Genomic DNA, 22,592 nt, shown 5'->3' on the forward strand with positions numbered 1-22,592 from the left:
CAAAAAGGTGGACATGGAGCATTGTTCTTTCCAAAGCAGCCCACCACAAAGTATGGCAGCATTCATTGTCATGTGTTGTAATGCACTCCCTTCGTTCGGTAGTCATTATCGCTACACATCAAACATGTTTTGGCCCAATAGAAATCTGTCAAAAAGAATTGTGCCTGTCACTGAAGACATCTCCTTTTCAAAGATGCTAGTTCCCTGGTAGACATGGTTTGGCTTCAATGATAACAGTCACTGACCCAGAACAAATTTAGAGATCGGACATGCTGATACTTTTTCAGAAAGCAGATTTTGGGTCTGTAACAAAGTACTGAAGCCAGACATAGTCAGGCAACTAGCATACTCAAAAGGAGACCACCAAAAGCAGTCCCTACTCTTCAGTTTTTGGAAACCTTAAGCACATGTTTAAGAACAATACAATTCACTGAAGAAGGCAACTCCACCAACATGCTTTGTTCTCATTGCAGAGATGGCAGAACCCATTCAGCAGCTAACACGGAATGGGAGAACAGAGGAACGGCAGACGGTTCCCTTCCTACTTCTCAGCTGCAAAGAAAAGGTAAAAACTATTTTGTCATTTGCAAATATTTTACTGAACAGAGCTATGTAGTAATAAGAAATGAAGAAATCAACAAGGGTTTGAAGTTGCAAACTGTGGTGAGGTGGGGGGGGATGTTCTTTATTGCTGGCCACTTGTAGGGTTAAAAAGGCACGTTAAATCACCAACAAAGATCAAGGTAAGAAACAGCCAAAAATAGAAATGGAACCTACACAGAAAGGCTGGCTCTTCCATCCCAAACCATTCCATCAGAGTCTGACAATATGGCATCTGTGAGCTCACCCTTTTAGGAAAGGCGCCTGGGTCATCCATTCTGTCCAATTATTGGCTTTTTTGAGTTACCGGTCTGTGAGCAAAGTCTATGCATGGCTTGGCAGACATTTCTTATTCCCGATAGTGAACCGTCAAGGTTTTGGGCCAAAAGTTCCCGATTTGTGAGCTCAGGGATTTGTCACGAACCCTTGGTGGCAGTGAACCCAAAACCTTAACCCTAGTAGGAATTTCCTACTAGGGTTAAGGTTCGGGAACCTATTAAAGGTTTGTAGATGTAGATACTCTTTCTTTTAAAGTGGTTCTAAACCCACAAACATTAGAATCAGTCTGTATATGGAGTAAACCATGCTCGTTATACTCCCTGTGGAACCCAAGGCGTGTGCCAAAAGGCTGATTGATCCCGTCTTCTCTGACCCTCCCCTTTTACTGTCCCCAAACTTTCTGCTAATAGTACAGGGCCTTGGGGGAAACCTTGCACATGCTCAGTCTGGTGTGTATTTCTAGTTTTTTTTTTTGGGGGGGTCCCCACAATCAACACTGTCCAGACAGTCATGCGGCCTCATAGGACAGTCAGAGGAACATGATTAAAGCTTTGCCTACAAGCTTTAAAGTGATTGTTATTTAAAAAGAAAAAAAAAAACAACCATTTACAAACATATCATACTTGTCTGCCCTGTGTAAAGGTTTTGCACACAGTGGCCCCGATCCTCCTTGTGGGTCCCGATTTCTAGGGGGGCCCCAGTGTGGGCATGCAATAACACAGACAGACTGCACCCCATGTCACTGGATTTGAATGACAGCAGCGGGAGCTATAGTTATTCATAGTCCATATAACTGGGTGCATGGCAAGGGTGCGTCCTTTACCTGCACACTTAATACTAAAGGCGGTGCCCACCCTCCTCATCTCAAAGTTGGAAGAGATGCATTTTACAGTCCACGGTTGTCACAACCAGCCTTGAGAAATACCATGTGGCCATTACATGGAGTGCATGTATATAGATAGGAACTGGTTGCAAAGAGGGCTGTAAGAGATCAGCAGTACTGCGATGCAACAAATAATGTAAATGAGTTTGTAATGGGCCAACTCTCCAAGTACCAATCCTGAGAAGTTCTACTGAGCGAATTCCCAAATATGTTGGGCTTAGCCGGGAATCACAGACCTGGAACGGACACGTGCCTGGCTACCGATCCATGTGGCTTCTCCTAATCGAGAAGACATTCTGAGTGCGGAAGAATATTGTCTAAATATGTAACCCTCTTTCCATCTAGCAAAACAGAAGTGACAAAAAAACCTGCAGCTAGTTGTGTACTTAGCAAACCGAAGATGTGTCCCCAGCTGTGTGCTTCTGCAGGCGCGTGTTCTGTAAAGCAGACCGTGCCTTGAATTTGCTGCTTTAAATCAAAGCCTGCCACAAACACAGAGAAACCACAAGCGAGTCACATGTTAGCAGGTCCGTATGTACTCTTCCAATCTGTGATAATCTGATTTTCTGCTCAGTCTAATCCCTTGCGGAGTGCTTGCCGTGTTTCCCCAAGTACAGCAGCCCACAAATCAGACACTAGTAATATCTAGCTTTAAAAAGAATCTACCATTTTAAAGAACTCCTACTTTACCATCTCTTTTGTGCGTGTTTATTGTATACGGTATATAAAAAGATTAGAGCATTTTTCATAGTTAAATGCCTGCTGATATAAGAAAGGCTGTTTCAGCAAATCGCTCTCCATGGCCGATTAATGATCTGCCCCCAAATGTCCTCATTTTATTATTTTAATTATAAGAATTTCCTCCTCTACTTCCTCTTTTAGCCCTTGTACACACGGTCGGATATTACGACGGAAAATGTCCGATCGTACCGTGTTGTCGCATAATCCGACCGTATGTGGGCTTCATCTGACTTTTTCCGTCAGAACCTCCGACCAACAAACGTTTGAGAGCTGGATATAACATCTTCTGACAACATGATCTGATAGGACTTTGTCCGATCGTTTGTAGAGAATTCCGATCGGACAAAGTGCCACGCATGCTCAGATCAAATTCCTAGACCAAAGCTATTGGCTACTAGCGTGAACGTAGTCCCGTCGTAACTAAAAAACTTCATCACGTTACGAACGATCGGATTTTCCGACAACTTTGTCCGACCGTGTGTATGCAACACCAGTTTCAGACAAAATCCGACCGTGTGTACAAGGGCTTAGACCTCATTAGTATTTTTAAATGTAATAAATGCACCAAGATGATTTGAACATTAAAAAACATTAATTGCAATACATTCACAACCTCTTTAACCATTTCAGCCCCAGGAGGATTTACCCCCCTTCCTGACCAGGCCATTTTTTTTTTATTTTTTTTTACGATACAGCACTGCATAGCTTTAACTGACAATTGCGCAAAATGAAAAAAATAAAAAAATAAACACGCATACTCCTCTCAATGCTGCAGCTGTCCCCCACCTAGCTCTAAAGCCGGCACACACGGGCCAAGCCATTTAGCCCAGGTGTACAGCAGCCTGTCCAGCTTCTGTCGCATGGGTATGCTGGAAAACCAGCATCCGATCAGCACTGGCAGCCAGTGGCTGACGGGAGGGGAAAACCCCCATCAGAACACAACAGCTCAGTGGGAAGATGGCTGTACTAACATGGCAAGCCCACTGGGTTGAACAAACAAAAAACGTGCCATTGTGTACTCTGCTCAAGCCTGAGAATGAGTGATCACATGACCGTTAGTCTGCTCTACGATGATCACTGAGCAGTCTATCAGTCAGCGCTCTCCACTGCTCACTGGAGCACCGGGCTGGCAAGGGCACGGGTGCAGCTGGCTTCGCTGGCTCAGCCGCGTGCCGAGAGCCAGACCCAGCTGTCAAATCGGGCAGCTGTAAGGATCCTGACAATATGGTCGGGATCCTTACAGAGCCTGGAGCAGCTCTGACATCAGCCGATTCTAGGTTTTAGGAGAGCACAAGTGCACTGCTGCTGTGACCCACAGGTGAACTATGGTCAAAAAAAGCTTTAGCCATACTTAAAGTACATGGCAAGTACAGAAAAATACCCACTAAACTGCCAGAAACCGCTCCCAGTTCCTGCTGTGGGCTGACAACATGCAGGTATTTTTTTTTTACACATTTTCTTTTTTTTTGTTAACTCAAACCCTCCCTCGAGCCCAAACATGTATTTTTTAACCACTTCAGCCCCGGAAGAATTTACACCCTTCCAGACCAGAGCACTTTTTGCGATTGGGCACTGCGTCACTTTAGCGGACAATTGCGCAGTCGTGCGACGTGGCTCCCAAACAAAAATTACGTCATTGTTTTCCCCACAAATAGAGCTCTCTCTTTTTGGTGGTATTTGATCACCTCTGTGGTTTTTATTTTTTGTACTATAAACAAAAAAAATTGTGACAATTTTGAAAAACAAAAAAATTGTGACAATTTTGAAAAACAAAAAAACACTTACTTTGCTATAATACCCCCAAAAATATATAAAAAGTCAATTTTTTTCCTCAGTTTAGGCATTTTCTAAATTTTTTGGTAAAAAAAAAAAAAAAAAAATTACAGGTACGTTAATTGCCCTTCTGCCACAGTATATCTGCGAGAGGTGGTCGGGAAGCAGTTAAAATTCCAAGTAGACAATGTCGTTTTTACTGTTCGAATCTATTTTTTTCCCCCTTCAAAATCGATTTTTTTTTTCTTGCTCAGTGTGGAGAAATACTGTATGAGAAAAGGCAATATGGAACAGCCAAATGGGCCTGCATTAAGATGAAGGAGGAGAAATATGAACAAAGTATCTGCATGGGGTTCATGAAGCTTATGAAATACATCTGTGAGCAGAATTCTTCAGGTAAGAGATGTCTCACGGTCCAAGCTGGACCAATGTATGTTCCATACCCTTGGGATCCCCCTGGAAGCATCGCTGTACAGTAAAACCTTGGATTTTGGGGCATAATTCGATCCAGAAACATGCTTATAATCCAAAGCACTTGTATAATCAAAGAAAATTTCCCAATAAAAAATCATGGAAACTCAAATGATGCGTTCCACAACCATTTATAGGTCCTTCAGTTTATAGTCCATATAAAAAGATTATAGCAATGCGATAGGTTGTATAACCATAAAATGTCCATCTACAAATGGAAGCCTCCACAATGGGATTAGAAGCAAAATCCAGCAGGAGCTCCAGAGTATAAAAGAGAAGAGAGGGCGCCTCTAAAGTGTAGCAAAAGGTTGCTAAACGTTGTACCTTCATTAAATATAACCAGTTTTTCTGCTGATTTTTTTCCCTCAGGTTTACCAAAACCATGTAGTGAAGGGCCTGTCTGATTGCATACAAATTGAATCTCCTAAGGTTTGACCTCATATTAGATGGTTTTGGTAAATCTGAAGGAAAAAAAAAAAAAAAAAAACGGCAGAAAAACTCCATAATGCACGGAAAGTTCTCGGGCGGTGGCGTCACAATCAACACCTCATTACAAGAGCACTGCATTTACTGAGAAGATGGAAAGTAAAGTACTGTTGAGTCTACTACACACGGGCCGAATGTCAGGTAGCATAGGGCGGTTCAATAGAAAACGGCCAACATTCGGCTCGTTCTGTCAAAGGGGCATAACCGAAAAAGGTCTGCCGACCGACTCCCGATCAGCGCCGTCAGGCAAGGGCTGAGAAAACGCTGATCAGAGTGTTCTGGTGGGGGTGCTGCCCCTTTAAATCCACCTCTAAATATATGAGTGCAACAAACCAAAACCACAAAATAAAACATATATTGTCCAAATACGATGAATAACTGACCAATATTATCCCTGCAATATTGTGCTGGTGCAAAAACAAAAATTGGTGTGGTCTTTTTCAATCACTGATGCGCAACTGCTTTTCTATATCTGGTGCAAAAGCCGCAGTGCCGTGCTCCCCTCTGGTGTTGCCACGACCGCGCAATTGTCAGTTAAAGTCAAAGTCAGTTAAATTGTCGCAATTGTCAGTTAAAGTGACGCAGTGCCAAAATAGCAAAAAGTGCTCTGGTCAGGAAGGGGGTAAATCCTTCCAGGGCTGAAGTGGTTAAAGAGGAAGTAAACCCTGATGGACTTAGAATAAAAAGATCACAATTCTCGTGACGTAACAGCTTTCCCATTATACAAAAGAATTGGGTTAACTTAACGCTTTATTTTTCAAATTCATTAAAAGTATTTTTTAACCCAAAAAAATTGCACTTGAAAGACCGCTGTGCATATACACGGACAAAATATTGCAAAAACCGCCATTTTATTCTCTAGGGTCTCTGCTAAAAATTATATATCTTAGGCTTAGTCATTAAGTGGTTAAACTGACCTCATTTACAGACCCAAGTCATTCCTTTGACAACTCTGGCAGAGAACGGCTCTGCACTTGTTACATAGAATCGTGGAAATGCTGGATTAAGATCGTGAAGGGGGTTTGAATCGAGATTGTGATTTTTTTTTTAAATAATTAATCTTGCAGCTCTATTAAGGGGTTGATTAACTAAAAGGCAAATATACTGTGCACTTGCTCCAGAGCTAAATAAATTAGGGGGGGGATGGAATAACACTTTGCAATGAATACCCAATCACATTAAACATGTATAGGTCAAATTGATCCAGGGAATCAGGAAGGAATTTTTCCCCTGGATCATGGTTTGCTGGGTTTTTTCACCTTCCTCTGGTTCAACTGTGGGTATAGGATTGTGCATATGGAATTGTATGATTTTCATTTATTTTTTTTCTCTTATTGGTTGAACTAGATAGACCTGTGTCTTTTCAACCTGAACAACCATGTAAAATGAAAAAAAAAATAGGATTTTTTGACTCACCGTAAAATCCTTTTCTCTGTAATTCACCGACCGACACAGCTCCTCTTAGCCATTGGGTTATTATACCCACCACTAGGAGAATACTAGGCATTACTTATGTAACACTCAGAACTTTTCAGTTACATCCAGGGGGCGGTCCCTTGGGCAACAACCCTCCAGCCTGCTATGCAGTCATCAGTACGTCAAAAAGCAGTATAACGTAAAGAGAAAAAAGGAGGGGCGGGTGCTGTGTCGGTCGGTGAATTACAGAGAAAAAGGATGTTACGGGGAGTACAAAAAATCCTATTTTCTCTTATATTCACCGACCGACACAGCTCCTCTTAGTCATTGGGACGTCCCCAAGCAGTGCCAAACGAGGGGTGGGGAAAAACAGCATAAAACTTCAACCACCATGGCAAGTGGGAACTAGTGAAAACTTTACTCACAAAAAACAGTGCATGGAAAAAAAACACCACAAAACCAGGCTACACCTCAACAGGAGGGACTACCCTCAACCACACCAAAAACTGCGATCACTAATGCAACAGTGTATTAACTTAAAAAGGTACTGCGTTTTTTTCCGAAAAAACAGGAAAAAGGAAAATCTGCATACACAATTGCAACTATACAGCCACCTGCAAAACTTTGCGGCCAAAACAGGCATCAGCCGATGCACTGACGTCTACCTTGTAGAACTTGGTAAACGTGTGGACAGACGACCAAGTTGCCGCTTTACACACTTGGTGTCGGAAGGCCCAAGACATTCGATTGCCCTTGTGGAGTGGGCCGTGACCGGAAAGGGGGGCACCTGCCCCTTCAAGGCATAGGCTTGCACTACAATCTGTCTGATCCACCTAGAAATGATGGCCAACGAGACCGCTATGCCTTTCTTTGGACCAGCCACCGAAACGAACAGCGAGTCCGACTTCCGGAAGGGAGCAGTGACCGACAAATACACTTTTAGAGCCCGAACCACGTCCACAGCGTGAAGGGCCACTTCCTTAAGGTGTTTCGGCTTAGGACACAGAGATGGTAATACAATGTCCTCATTGATATGAAAAGCCGAGACCATCTTCGGTAGAAAAGACGGTTGCGGACGCAACACCACCTTATCCTCGTGGATGACCAGATAAGGCGACTTGCAGGACAAGGCCATCAGTTCCGAACCCTCCTGGCCAATGTGATGGCCACTAGAAAGACCACTTTCTGGGAAAGTCAATAGGGCAATCTCCCTGATATTTTCAAATGGCGTTGTTTTGAAGCGCCGATAACTCCAGGTTCAGATCCCACAGAGGTAACGGTGGATGCACCGGAGGGACTACATGTCGCACCCCTTGAACAAAAAGGTACTCACTAATGAGTGAGAAGCCAGGGGTCGCTGAAAAAAAGATAGCCAAGGCTGATATTTGCCCCTTAAATGGTGCTTACTGCCAATTTCTGGTCTACTCCTTGCTGAAGAAACAGCGGGATCCTGGATATAGAAAAGGTGCGCGGGTGCCATCCTTTCTCCTCACACATGGATATGTAGGCCTTCCAGGTACGATGACATATCTTCTGAGAAGAAGATTTCTGCGCCCTCAACATCGTTGAAATCACCGAGTCCGACAGACCCGGTTCCTCAACACCTGGCTCTCAATAGCCATGCCGTTAAAGCCAGTGAAGGTAAAGCAGGGTGGGGAATCGGACCTCGAGACAGAAGGTCCTCTACTAACGGCAGTCACCAAGGGATGTCTGCCACCAGACATACTAGGTCTGAGTACCAAGGTCACTGAGGCCAATCTGGGGCATCCAGAATCACTGGGATCCCCTCGACTTACACTCTGCGGAGCAGACGTGTTAACAATTTCAGTGGAGGAAAGGAGTAGATCAGCTGTTACTGATCCCATGGAGCCACCAGCACGTCTGACGCGTCTGCCCAAGGATCTCTTGTCCTGGACACGAATCTCGGCACCTTCCAAGTGAGACGGGAGGCATGAAGATCCACATCTGGTGTGCCCCACCTCAGGCACAGTAGCCTGAATACCTCCGGATGCAACGCCCATTCTCCTGGGTCCAGCATCTGGCGACTCAGATAGTCCCCCTGCCAGTTCTCCACTCCCGGGATGTAAATCGGGGCTGGTACATGTCGCTCTGCCCACCGAAGTATGTGAGCGACCTCCCGTGCGGTGGCTGAGCTTTTTGTTCCTCCTTGGTGATTGACGTATGCCACAGCCGTAGCGTTGTCTGACGGGATCCTGATCGGACGCCCCTGTAGTCTCAACCATGTAAAGAGGCACCGACTGATCGCTCTTAGCTCAAGCGGATTGATTGGCAACTTGGATTCTTCCGCCGACCAGAGGCCCTGAGCTGACTGAACTCCCATCACTCCACCCCAGCCAGATAGGCTGGCGTCTGTTGTGATCACTGTCCACTTTACAGATAGGAACGACTTCCCGGACTGAATCACCGGGGACCTCAGCCACCAGTTCAAGGAGTCCCTGACTGACTGGCTCACCTGAATCTGTCAATCCAGGGAACTGAGATTTGTCCTACTTTGTCAAAATCTCCTTCTGCAGGACTCTAGTGTGGAACTTGGCATATGGTCCTGCCTTGAAGGAGGCTACCATGATTCCCAGGACTCGCATGCAGAAGCGGAGCGATGACCACTTGCGGTTCATCAGCAGTTTTTAATTCTGAGACGGAAGATGCCTTCGGGAGATTATCTAGGTATCCCATGATCGCGATCCCACGTTGCCGCAGCAACGCCAAAACTGGAGCCAATACCTTGGTAAAGACTCAGGGGGCTGATGCCAGACCAAAAGGAAGAGCCACAAACTGGTAGTGGGCTTCCCTGACTGCAAATAGCAGAAACTTTTAATGCCAAATGCATATGGGTATGTACAGGTACGCATCCTGGATGTCTAAGTACGCCAGGGAGTCCCCTTGATGGAGTGCAGCGACTACTGAGCGAACAGATTCCATTCTGAACCTCTGTACTTTCACAGCGAATCTTGGGAACTACAAACAGATTTGAGTAGAATCCCTGGAAACGTTCCGAGTCCAGAACCGGTACAATCACCCCGCGACTCAGCAGGTCCCTTAATGCCCCCAAGAGGACCTCCCAGTGAGCCGGGGATACTGGAGGGGAAGAATCTGTTTGGCGGCAAAGAGAGAAACTATCTTGTAGCCTGAGGAAAATCAGATCAGACCCATTGGTGAGATAGTCGAGAGGACCACCGGGCTGCAAACTCCCGAAGGCGACCCCCCCCCCCCACCCGAGACCCGTGGGTGGGGGCAAACCTTCATGCGGTAGCACTTTTGTTCGCTTGTTAAGCTTGCGGTTCCAGGGACGTTTCTGTCCTTCCGTGGTCGTCCTGTCTGGCTGGGGACATTTAACCGAAGCTCCTGGCGGATGAAAAAGCCATTTGTGAGCGGAAAAAGAGGGCCCTTGCCTAAGGCGTGGCTCCTTAGTATTCCTGGCCTGTGGGAGTAAGGTACTCTTATCACCGGTGGCATTTTTAATAATGTCATCCAACGAGGCTCCGAAAAGCCGGTCGCCAAGGAAGGGAAGATCCGTCAGGGCTTTCTTAGATGCCTGGTCAGCAGACCAGCATTTTAACCAAATCAGGCACCTCAGCACCACTGCTGACACTAAAGCCCTGGACAACAGATGAAGAGTATCCAGGGTGGCGTCACAAATGTACTTAAAAGCCGTGCACTAGTTGGTCTGCTAGTTCCACGCAGACGGGGGAAGCCTGTAGCTCTCCCAATTCGATGCGACCGTTTTGCCCTCTCAGTTAGTGTCTGCGACACAAGTGTGAATGCCAGTACTGGTCGCACAGCAGACCCCACCATCGTAAACAAGGAACGAGCCACTGCCTCAGTCTTCCTGTCCGTGGGATCATTAAATGCAGGAGTCCCCTCTACCGGGATCATAGTTACTTTATTTAACCTGGATACTGGGGGGGTCCAGGACCGGAGGAGCCGACCACTTCTTGAGAAGGCTCTCCTCAAAGGGGTAACACACTGCCATGGATTTGGGGACCACAAAAAGGTCCGTTGTGGGTGACCCCATTCCTTGTAAATGAACTTATTTATACAAGTGAGATACCGGAACACCTTAGGTGAATGAACGAACGAAACGAGGACCGTCGTCAGGGTGTCCAGGGGCACTGCGCAGTCTGCAGGCGACCCGGTTGCAATTGCCTGGATTTCGGGGGAAGAAACAGTTTCTGAAGCCATGCTGACCCTACCCTGTCTGCCACCAGAAGAGGACTTAGGACAGTGATAGTCCCACCCTCCTTACTGCTGCTGGCTGAGGGGCTCTTTCCCGCAGTACTCACCACCCTGAGGGGTTCTGAGCTATCCAGCAGGTAGTGCCTGTAGTCTGTTAGCTCCCAGGTGCAGAGGAAATAGTTCTGCGTCGGTGGAAGCATCTGAAAATGTCCCTGAAACCACTCTGAAGTGTGCTCAGGCTTCAAGAAAATGGCCGCCCAGCGTCCAGCACAAGGACATAAAACACAGGGAAAATGGCCGTTAGAGCACAGGAGCACATGCTGCCGCTAGAGAACACTAAAAAGCATGTTCAGGCTTCAAGAAAATGGCCGCCGGCATCCTGTATGGGGACAATCACAAGGAAAAAAGAGATTGCTGAAGCCCAGGAGAGCATGCTTGCCCTTGCCCACACCTAAAATGGCCGCCGAATGCAGATCCATGAGGTAAAGGAAGAAAACAATGGCGGTGAGCACAGCGCTGCGCAGGACAACAGCTTGGCCTCAGACACCTTCCGAAGGGCATGAAAAACAGGACCCAGGACACAGCTAGCCAGTGCAACCCCCCCCCCCCCCCCAGGTGAGAGCCCTCCAGAGAGCCCTGCATAGACACACACAGCTCAGCAGCATCCCCCCATAGGAAGAGGGGAGGGGGACAGGGAGAGAAGAGAGGGAGGTGAAGGACCCCCCGAGGAATGCCCAGCTGCTCAGCCACGCCGAGGCAGGGAGAGCTGTACTTACCAGTCCTGAAGAGCTCAGAGACATTCCATTACAGACCCACTCACTGATCAGTACAGGGTGGTTGCTGGCCCGGCATACTGTGACACAGACATCAGTAGCCCAGTCATATGTATGCCTCGAAGCATAAAAGCTCACCAACCACCTCTGGAGCCGAGGTTTCGTCGTGGCCTGCCTAGCGCAGAGCTGAGGCCTGCAAATGCTCAATAGCCGGACTGGGGAGACTACAAGGATAAGGGTATCCAGCCCGTCACCCAGCCGGCTGTTGATAGTAGATCACAGGATCATTCATCTTGCGCAAAAGTGATGCTTCAGCAGAAAAAAATAAATTAAAAAAAATCATGGACCGATGGGGCCGCAGGGTTCCTAGGTGCTTCTTCACTAGGCAAAATAAAACTGATGACTGCATAGTAGGATGAAGGGTTGTTGCCCAAGGGACCGCCTGAACTGAAAAGTTCTGAGTGTTACATAACAAGTAATGCCTAGTATTCTCCTAGTGGTGGGCATAACAACCCAAAGGCTAAGAGAGGCGCTGTGTCAGTCGGTGAATATAAGAGAAACATTTTGTTTGTACACAATTGGATGAAAGAAACCAGCAGAGCTTCCCCGCACATATAGAGCAAATTAACTTAAAGTGATTGTAAAGTCTTTTTTTTTTTTCCATAAAAATAACAAACATGTTATACTTACCTGCTCCATGCAGTGGATTTGCACAGAGAAGCCTGGATCCTACTTTTCTTGGATGCCTCTTCAGTGCTCCTTTCTCCTGCCTGTCGAGTGCCCCCACAGCAAGCAGCTTGCTATGGGGACACCCGAGCGAAGTCACAGCACCCAGTGTCCATTTAGACACTGAGCCCAGACCCGGCCCCCTCTATCTCCTGATTGGCTAACTGACTGACAGCAGCGCTGCTGTGTCTTAACCAATCAGGAGGAGAGCCCAGGTCAGTCAGTTGTGGACATCGCTGGACAGGGATGGGGCTCAGGTAAGTGTAAGGGGGGGGCTGAGAGGAGCTGCTGCACACAGAAGGCATTTTATCTTAATGCATTAAGATGAAAAAAACCTTCTGACTTTGCAACCCTTTTAGCCACTTACCGCCCACCCACCGTCAAATGATGGCTGGGCGGTGCAACTCTAGTTCTGGGTACGCAATGCGGCAATCGCGTTGATCATCAGTGTCCCAATTACAATTAAGTGTCTACCACTGCCCCCAATCAGTGCCAACCAGTGCCCACAATTGTCAGCAATATGTGCCCACAAGTGCCAGCACTCAGTGGCCATTAGTGATGCCAGTCAGTGCTGGCTATCAATGCTGCCCATCAATGCTCATCAGTGCTGCCCAGCCATGCCCAGTACCACTCAGTACCGCCTATTAGGACCCATAAGTGCAGAATATAATTTGTGCCTCATCAGTGCCCCCTCAGTGAAGGAGAAAAATTACTTATTTTCAAAATTTACTGACAAACTAAAACTTTTTTTTCTTCAAAATTTTTTTAGGGGGGGGGGGGGAACAGGAGTGATTAAATACCACCAAAAGAAAGCTCTATATTTGTATGAAAACAAATTATAACAATTTTTACATGGTTACAGTGTAGTACAACCACGCAATTGTCAAAGTGTGACAGCGCTGAAAGCTGAAAAATGGCCAGGTAGGAAGGGGGTGTAAGTGCCCTGTATTGAGGTGGACAGTATATTTGCTTTTAGTAAATCAACCTGTAAGTGTTCTGAAATGTACCTCAAAAATGTGATGCTATTGTGTGCACCCTCTAATTGTCATGCTGACCACCACTGATCTGCAGTGTTGACTAGGGGTGCAACGGATCATCACCGATTAGTTCGGATCGGCACACCACGCCATCCGCGGAGCGCTCCGCTGATCGCGTGTCTTTGGAAAGGCCGTGGCCATCTTGGTACACCCGGCGGCAGCCGCGGTCTCGTCAGGAAGTAACATTTCGTCGCCGCTATCTTGCCACACTCCTGCACAGTAATGATAGCGTGAGAAGGTGGCAAGCGGACATCTTGTTACACCCACCGGAGTTTTAGCTTTACAGTTATTTTCAACACAAAACGGGGCTTATATAATTAAATAAATACAGTATTTGTAAATCTGACGGACTGTTTAGATGTTAAATTTTAAAAGCAGCAGCAAACCTGCTAATTTTAAATTTGTAACATCTAAACAGTCTGTATTTAAGCATATAAGCCCCGTTTTGTGTTGAAAATAACTGAAATCTAAAACTCTGGTTGGTGCAACAAGGATTTGTCTTTTTTTTTTGCAGATCCGAAAAAAATGATCTGATCCGTTTTTCGGATCCGAGGAACGATCCGATCTGTGAGTTTTTTGATCCATTGAACCCCTAGTGTTAACCCTTCCCTTATAAGCTGGACAGGCACAGAAGATTTATTTCTTATTCTAGTGTAGGCTCCTCAATTTCTAATATCAACCCATGGTAGACATTTGCTATGACTAGCTATGACTATGCTTTATTTTCATTTTTAGGCTTATATTTAGGAATGACCATTCCCATTCTTACAACCGTGCACATAGATGAAACGCACACAGGAATCACACGTGTCATCACTGTGGCATATTATATCCCCTCCCACCTTCAAGCCAATCCACCTCAACCCACAGATCCAGACATTGTCATAGAAGAGTGGCCACCCACTGTGGTCTTCACCAGGTAATTCTAAGTTAACTGCTATATTCATGTACCTGAAATATGCTGCACAGAATGAAGCCTCAGCTACTTCACATAGACAGCTAAGACTTTTTGAAAGCATGAACTGCAAGATGAACTGGGGCTATGAAGGGTAAAGCTGGCAGCATGAGCTGACCGAGCAAAAACGTACTAACAAGACTGTTAATCAGAAGTTGATCGATGGCTTGGCTTGTGCAAACAAAAAAAAAAAATAAATGATGACAGGGACAGGTGCAAATGGAAAGTGATAAATAACATGTACTCAGACTGGTCTGGAGTGGTGAGTGGGGTACCACAAGGTTCTGTCTTGGGACCAATTTTATTCAACATATTCATAAATGATATAGCGTATGGGATAACTAAGCAAAGTAATAAACTTGCATCAGGACTCAGAAATTTTTCAGAAAGACCTGAATATAATAAAGGAGTGGGGCAAATAGTAAATGAGGTTTAATGTGGAGAAATGTAAGGTAATGCACTTGGGGTCAAAAACCAGCAGGATTTTTAAAACAGGTTACCTGTAAAATCCTTTTCTTTGATGTACATCAGGGGACACAGAGCTATAGTAGTTACTATGTGGGTTATAGGGCCACTGATAAGTGATGGACACGGACACGCCCTAAGGCAAGAAGCGTACTCCGTATATAACCTCTCCCACTACTCTGAGTCCTCAGTTTTGTAGCCAAGCAATACAAGAGTATATCAAGAAGGGATGGACCTCTGTGTCCCCTGATGTACATCAAAGAAAGGGATTTTACAGGTAAGCCGTTTTAAAAATCCTGTTTTCTTTCCTGAAATCAGGGGACACAGAGCCATAGTAGTTACTATGTGGGATGTACCATAGCAATGGAAACTGGAGGTAGACTCAACAAAAAACAGAAGGCCAGAGGACTCATACTGCAGCCTGCAGTATACTGTTCCCAAAGGCAATATCCTCATGACCTTTAATAGTGATTTGATAAAATCTGATTAACGTATGAACCGAAGACCAAGTCGCGGCCTTACAGATCTGAGCCATAAAGGCCTCATGATGCACCACCCAAGAGCCATTAATCGCCCAGGATGAGAGTGCTCTAACATAAGAAGGAAGGAAGGAAGGAAGGAAGGAAGGAAGGAAGGAAGGAAGGAGGGAAGGAAGGAAGAATTATCTTCTTTAAGCTGAAGCCTTAACAGTCACTTGATGAATCCATTAGGAAAATTGTGGATTTTGACGCTACCTGTCCAAATCTTTGGACCTTCTGGCAGTACAAACAAAAACCTCTGTTTTGCAAACCCGAGTGGTCACCTTAAAATAGACTCTGAGCGCTCTTACTACATCAAGGGAATGTAGTGCCTTCTCTTCCCTAGATTGAGGCTTTGGGGAAAGGAAGGAAGAATATCTTGGTTTAAATGAAAAAAAAAAAAAAAAACACTTACCACTTTCGGTGGGAATTCAGGATGAAGACATAAAACCACCTCATCCTTATGCATGATCAAATATGGCTCTTTACAAGACAGAGCCTCTAGTTCCGATATTCTTCTAGCAGAAGAAATGGCAACCAGAAAGATTATCATCTTTCTTGTCAAAAAGAACCAAGGGAATTTCTCGTAAAAGGCTGAAACGGCCGATTTAGCAAAGCCGATAAGAATAATTAATCAGTGTTACCCCCTGAATAAGCTACACACCAAGAGTGGGAAGCAAGAGGCCATTGAAAAAAAAATACAGAGAAGACCAGCTTCATTACAGATCCCATATGCAGGGAATCAGGGATCCCGCCTATGACATACTTCCTGGGGTGCCAACCCCTGGATCAACACCAAGAGACATATGCCTTCCAGACTCTATAGTAAAAATGATTCTGGAAGCCAGCTTCCTGGCATTAATCAAAGTAGAATCTACCAAAGGAGATCGCCCACGATCTTTTATAAAGTGAGATTCAACCGTCAAACCTGTTAAATTATTTGTCCGTAAAGTAGGATGAAATACCGGACCTTGTGCGAGAAGGTGTGGCTATAATGGCAGAGTCCAAAGGACTCCTACTGCTACCTTTATGATCTTGGTAAATCAAGATCGTCTGGGACCCACAGAATCACCTCCTTACGTTCCGGGTTAATCCCGCGGAGAAGGCTCAAAAGTACCAGAACTAGAGGAAATGCATAGATCAGAGAAAACTGATCCCATGGGAAGACTAATGAGTCTATTCCGCCTGCTAGTGGATCCCTTGTTCCCAACAAAAACTTGTCAACTTTGTTGTTGAATCTGGACACGAATAGGTCCATGTCCGGAATACCCCATTTCTGACATATCTCTCTCTAGGAAGATGTCGGGGTGAAGAGATCATTCTCCCGGAAATAATTGTTGGCGACTCAAGTAGCCCATCTGCCAATTCTCTATTCTGGAAATGAAAAATTGTCGATAGACAAGGAATGTTGTGTTCTGCCCACGCTAGAACATTATTCACCTCTTTTTGGGCTGCACTACCTCTCGTGCCCCCCTGGTGATTGATGTAAGCCACCGCCGTGGCCTTGTCAGACTGAATCCTGACAGGACAGTCCCAGATTCTAGGGCCAGACATACTGCCCGAATCTTCCAAAAAGTTGATAGACAAGGTCCTCTAACCTGGACCATCTCCCCTGGACAGAATCTTCTTCTAGGGCTGCTCCCCAGCCTAGAAGTCTGGCATCTGTTAACACCTTCCAGGATACAGGTAGAAAAGATTTTCCCTTTTGCTGGATAACAACCACCAATTTAGGCTCTGACTTGCATCGGGAGCCAAGTGTATTGGAAACAAACAAGGCCTGAATCTTTTTATTCCAGACCAACAGGATGGTCCTTTGAATCAGTTTTTGAATAAAAAAAACTGCGTGTAAGGGACGGCCTCGAAGGAGGCCACTATTTCCCCTAACAATCTCATGCACAGCCAAATGAAAGGATTTTTCTTTGTTTTTATAAGTTGAATTAGTCCTAAAATGGAACGGATTCTTGTCTTGGGTAAGAATAACTTCTTCTGTATGGTATCTATAACCAGCCCCAAGTACTGTAAATTCCGTGATGGTTTTAAGGTGGATCTTCCTAGGTTGAGTATCCAACTCGGATTTCAGGTAGTTACAGCTGAGATTAGACTCTGGTTTAGACCAGAGACTGAATGATCTATTAAAAGTATATCTTCTAAATAGGCTAGGACCGTTATGCCTTGAGCCCTTAATCTGGCTAAAGGAGTTGCCAGAATCTTTCAGAACACCCGTGGTGCTGTGGCTAAACCGAATGGCAGAGCCACAACTGAAATGATGATTTTATATTTCAAAAACGCAGAGATTACTGGCGAGTGGGAAAATTTGGCACATGGAGATATCAAAAATGCATATCGATTAAAGACAAAAACAAAAAACAGAAAAAAAAAAAACAAAAAAAAATAAAAAAAAAAAAAAACACTCCCCTCCTTGCAGGATGGACACAACCGATCGGATTATGAAAGGAGCCGATGTTTAAGTGCCAAATCAGATCTTCGAAATCTAGAATGGGTCTTACCTCTGTTTGGTTCTGGAACCGTAAAAGGTTTGAGCAAACCCTGTGCCCTGTTCCACTAAGGGAACCTCTGATATCACCGACTGGAATAATAGGAAGATCCAGAGGCCAGAAAGAGAGAGACTTATTTTTTTTCGGGATCCTTGGGAACATTTTCCCTTAGAAAAAACGTGACGGAAATTCTCAGAACTCTATTCGTAACCTAGAGAAAAAAAAAACTGCATTGTTCCTGCCAGATCTTGAGAATTGCAGGACCTTTCCCCCCACCCAAATGACCGGGGGTGCCCCTTCATGAAAAGGCTTTAGCATTCTGCTTTGTGGGCTTTCTGCCCCAAGATCTCTTCTGACCCTGGTGCTGCCTTTGGGGACTTTCCCTTGAACCTGACCGTTGAGCCCGTTGAGACTGCCTAGAGGCAGATGCCCCTGGCATAGGAGAGGCAGCACGATTAAAAAGGAGAAATGTTTGAACCTCTTCTTTACTGATAAAAGAGAGCTTTTTCCATTAGAGGCCCTTTGGATGTACTTATCCAGATCGTCTCTAAATAGCCGTACACCATGAAGGGGAAAAACTGGCTAAGAGCTTTTTACACGGTGCTTCGGCTAATCAATTTTTCAGCCACAGAACTCTGCGGGAATGCAGTAGTCCAAGCATAAGGCTTAAATTATAGAATCTTTCATAGCATCTACTGCGAGACAGTGCATCAGATACACCAGCTCATTGTGGGCCTGCTGATCAGGCAGAATTTCAGGTATCTCCACAAACTGTTCCTTAATGGACTGAGATACACCAATTGCAGCAAGAACTGGCTGCGCTACTGAACTAGCTAAAGACATATTGTTTTTTAGAAAGAAGTTCCAACTTTTTATCTGTTGGATCCTTTAACATCAGTGCATTATCTACCGGACATGTGAGACTCTTGCTCACGGAGGCGATTGCAGCAGCGATTGCTGGAACCCCCCCATTTGCTTCATAGAAATCCTCTTCCATAGGTAAAGTGTGGAGAATTTCTTGGGAGGATAATATTGTTTATCCAGATGTTCCCATTCAGAATACATAAGCTTTTTTAGACTAGATGGCAATCTGCTATATTTAGCCCCACTATGGAGAGACATCTTAGCATTAATTTTCTTTCCCAATTAAAAATGGTAGAAAAATAAATAAATAAAAAACTTTTGTGTGATATATCTAGGGACTGGAGTGTTTTATGCAACAACAGTTTCCCCTGACCGCTATATCTGACTAGCCGCATCCCTCTCAGAGGATGACATTCTTTTGGAAATGGATTCAGTTTATAGTGAAAACCATTGACCCCTTTAGAGAGGTTCCTGGTCGCATTTCCATTCATAGCCTAAAGCATAAAGCAGAGGCACTACCAGCAAAAGAATGTACATTGCAAGGCTATAGTTCAGCGCCATTAGCTGCTATTAATCCTAGCCTGGTAAAGAATGTGTCAAAAGTGAAAAAAAAGCCTGCGTCACTAACCTGAACAAGCCATCCTCCTGCTCTGTCCCTCCACAGCCAGCAGCAGCTTCACACACACACACAGCGCTAAAATCAACTTCCTGCATGTGTGGCCGGCATCTGACGCCGTTAGCCACGACCCCCCACGTAAATTATGGCCCCCCTTTCCTTTCAAAGGAAAGTGCTTTCCCGCGTGAGCGCAATCCTGTGGAACATGCAGGCATGGTGGGATTTGGTAAAGCACATCATTCTACTGTTTACCGAAAATGGACTGAGGCCTACAAAGAAAAGAACACCGTACCTACAGTGAAATAGGGTGGCAGTTCAATGAGGTTTTGGGGTTGTTTTGCTGCATCTGGCACTGAGTGCCTTGAAGGTGTGCAAGACATCATGAAATCTGAGGATTACCAAAGGATTTTGGGTCACACTGTAGAGCCCAGTGTCAGAAAGCTGGGTTTGTGTCCGAGATCTTGGGTCTTCCAGCAGGACAGTGACCCCAAACATACAAAAAGCACCCAGAAATGGATGCCAACAAAGCGCTGGAGAGTTCCAAAGTGGCCAGCAATGAGTCCACATCTAAATCCCATTGAACACCTGTGAAGAGATCTTCAAATTGCTGTTGGGAAAAGGTGCTCTTCCAATAAGAGAAACCTGGAGCAATTTGCAAAGGAAGAGTGGCCCAAAATTCCAGGTGAGAGGTGTAAGAAGCTTATTGATGGATATAGGAAGTGACAGATTCCAGTTTTTTTCCAAAAGGGTATGCAACCAAATATTAAAGTTACGAGTGGCAAGAATTTTGACCAGCCCATTTTTGGGAATTTTGTGTGACATTATGTTCAATTTGCTTTTTTCCTCCCTTTGTTTTGTTCCAATACACATGTGTATAGCAAAACATGTGTTACTGCAATACTTTTCTGTGAGAAATGCTTGATTTTCTGGAAATATTTCTGGGGTGCCAACAATTTTGGCCATGACTGTAACTTACGGAAGGATTTTTATTGAAATGGTCTGGCCACAGAAATTCTATAAAATCCTTCTAAACACATCCAATAATTGATAGCATTCTGAAGATCCTTTGCACTTTCATTAAAAAGCAAATAAAGGCTATGAGCCCTTACTGCCAGGGTTACCTTCAATGTGTCATTCTATCTGCATGCATGGATCACAAAGTACAGAGCCCGTGCATGACCTGTGAGCAATACCCAAGAATAGCATGGACAGATTGGTCCTTTTGCTGCCTACAGAAATCACCATTTAATCTCAGGCCCCCTCACTTCTTTTCAATTATTATTCAAATTGTTCAATTATGACAAATTTAAGTATTTAAATCTTACAGGACAAAAAAAAAAAAAAAAGAAGACCAACAATGTATTTTTCTACAAAAGACATTTAATCCCTCTTAAAATCTGTGCTGGCAAACCAACTCAGTTTAGTGATGCTTAGTCCTAATAAAGCATTTTAAATAAGAACATTCAACTTTCAGAGACCACTTCCCTTGGTCTTCAAGAGCCTTATTTCCATATTACAAGCAATTGTTGCCTTTCAATAACATAAGGGTCTAAGTGACCTGACAAAATGGGTTTCTATTCAGGTCTTGTGCATTAGAACAAACCCTCCCGGCCATGATAATAAAAAGCGAATGGGGAGAGCAGCTTGGCCTCACCATTCCCACCACCCACCACATAGTGCTCAATATGTCAAGTGGCAATAATAAGAACAACATGGCTTTGGAACAATAACTCTGGCGGACGTCTATCTGTACAGTTTACCAGTGTCTTGTCTAATATGTCATATTGAAAAAGTGTCCATCTCCCCCTGAATCTAATCAGAATGTGCTACAGCTGTTAAATACATGCTAACTATACTTAGAAATCGAATTTAACAGTCTTTGTATTACTTGAAAAAGAACAAAAATGAATTGACCTAGTTCAAAGCAAACAACTGTTTCCATTCTAGTTTTTTTTTATACAGTAGAAGACATGAAGCACACTTTAGACCACACTATATTGACATAAAAATTGGGATGCCTATCTTTAAACACACATGAACTTTAATGGCACCCCAGTCTTGGTCCATAGGGTTCAATATTGAGTTGGCCCACCCTTTGCACCTATAGCAACTTCAATTCTTCTAGGAAGGCTGTCCAAGGTTTAGGAGTGGCCTATGGGAATGTTTGACCATTCTTCCACAAGGGCATTTGTGAGGTCAGACGAGAAGGCCTGGCTTGCAGTCTCCTCTCTAATTCATCCCAAAGGTGTTCTATCGGGTTGATGTTAGGCCTGTAAAGTTCCTCCACCCCAAACTTGCTCATCCATGTCTTTATGCACCTTGCTTTGTGCACTGGTGCGCAGTCATGTTGGAACAGGGAGGGGCCATCCCCAAAGTGTTCCCACAAAGTTGGGAGCATGAAATTGTCCAAAATGTCTTGGTATGCTGACGCCTTAAGTGTTGCCTTCACTGGAACTAAGGGGTCAAGCCCAACCCCTGCAATACAACCCCACACCATAATCCTCCCTCCACCAGATGATTTGGACAAACAATGCTCTTACTTCACTCCCGGGTCATCTGTCGCCTCAACTACTGCAACTCCCTTCTTATTGGCTCACCTCTACAGTCTATTCCCCCTTCAATCAATCATGAATGCTGCTGTGAGACTCATCCACCTTACCAACCACACAGCATCTACTATATAACCCACACCCAACTACTGCATTTGTTAACTATCAACACTGTGGTTAAGTGGGCCTCAATCATCATGGGTATAGTTTAGGTAAGTCAATCCATGAGATGCCTCAGTTGCCCCAGGAAGATAATAAACACAAATTAGGAAGTGCCATGACTGCCTCACTCTTTAGGCCTGTCAGACTGTTTGAAACTTGGCCGGTTCAGCAAGATTTGAACCATGTGCGGGCAGGCTGAATGTAACAAAATTGATCAATCAGCCTGCTGGATTTACTTGCGATTATGGCTAGCATCCGGAAGAATACAAAGACTTGGCAGGAGGGATTCCCCTGTCAGCACTGTCTGTGTTGATGGGGGGGGGATCCTGCACATTTCTTCAAGGTCGGACCCTGACCATGACGAGTTGGCTGTTTTGACAGGAGGAAAAAGTTGGCGCCGCCTTGGAGGTGGCAATGTTGTTGGTTAGTAGCGGGTGGACTAACAATGTCAGCTCATATCGTGTAGTGTATACGCTGCCAGTTTTGTGTCAAGCCAATTCGTCAAAATCTCCAATTACTGATGCTGGAGAGTAACTGTAAGTGATGTGGCTGGAGATTGAGGAGTTGGCTGTTTTGGCAGAACACTGGG

At 44.9% G+C, this 22,592-nt stretch overlaps 2 protein-coding genes across 2 annotated transcripts in view; one reads left to right on the top strand and one right to left on the bottom strand.

Moving 5' to 3' along the window:
• Positions 1-22,592, bottom strand: part of FANCM (FA complementation group M) — a 305,773-nt gene that overhangs the window by 218,928 nt on the left and 64,253 nt on the right. The gene's annotated exons all lie outside the window — the stretch shown is intronic.
• Positions 1-22,592, top strand: part of LOC143942322 (heme-binding protein 1-like) — a 64,232-nt gene that overhangs the window by 35,516 nt on the left and 6,124 nt on the right. The window contains exons 2-4 of the mRNA XM_077463553.1: positions 474-565; positions 4,531-4,672; positions 14,115-14,298. Coding sequence (XP_077319679.1) covers positions 474-565; positions 4,531-4,672; positions 14,115-14,298 — 418 coding nt within the window. The remainder of the gene's footprint in view (positions 1-473; positions 566-4,530; positions 4,673-14,114; positions 14,299-22,592) is intronic.

The sequence above is a fragment of the Lithobates pipiens genome, unplaced genomic scaffold, assembly GCF_037356315.1.
Source record: "Lithobates pipiens isolate NorthernLeopardFrog02 unplaced genomic scaffold, aLitPip1_a1.2 Scaffold_30, whole genome shotgun sequence".
Classification (NCBI taxonomy): Eukaryota; Metazoa; Chordata; class Amphibia; order Anura; family Ranidae; genus Lithobates; species Lithobates pipiens.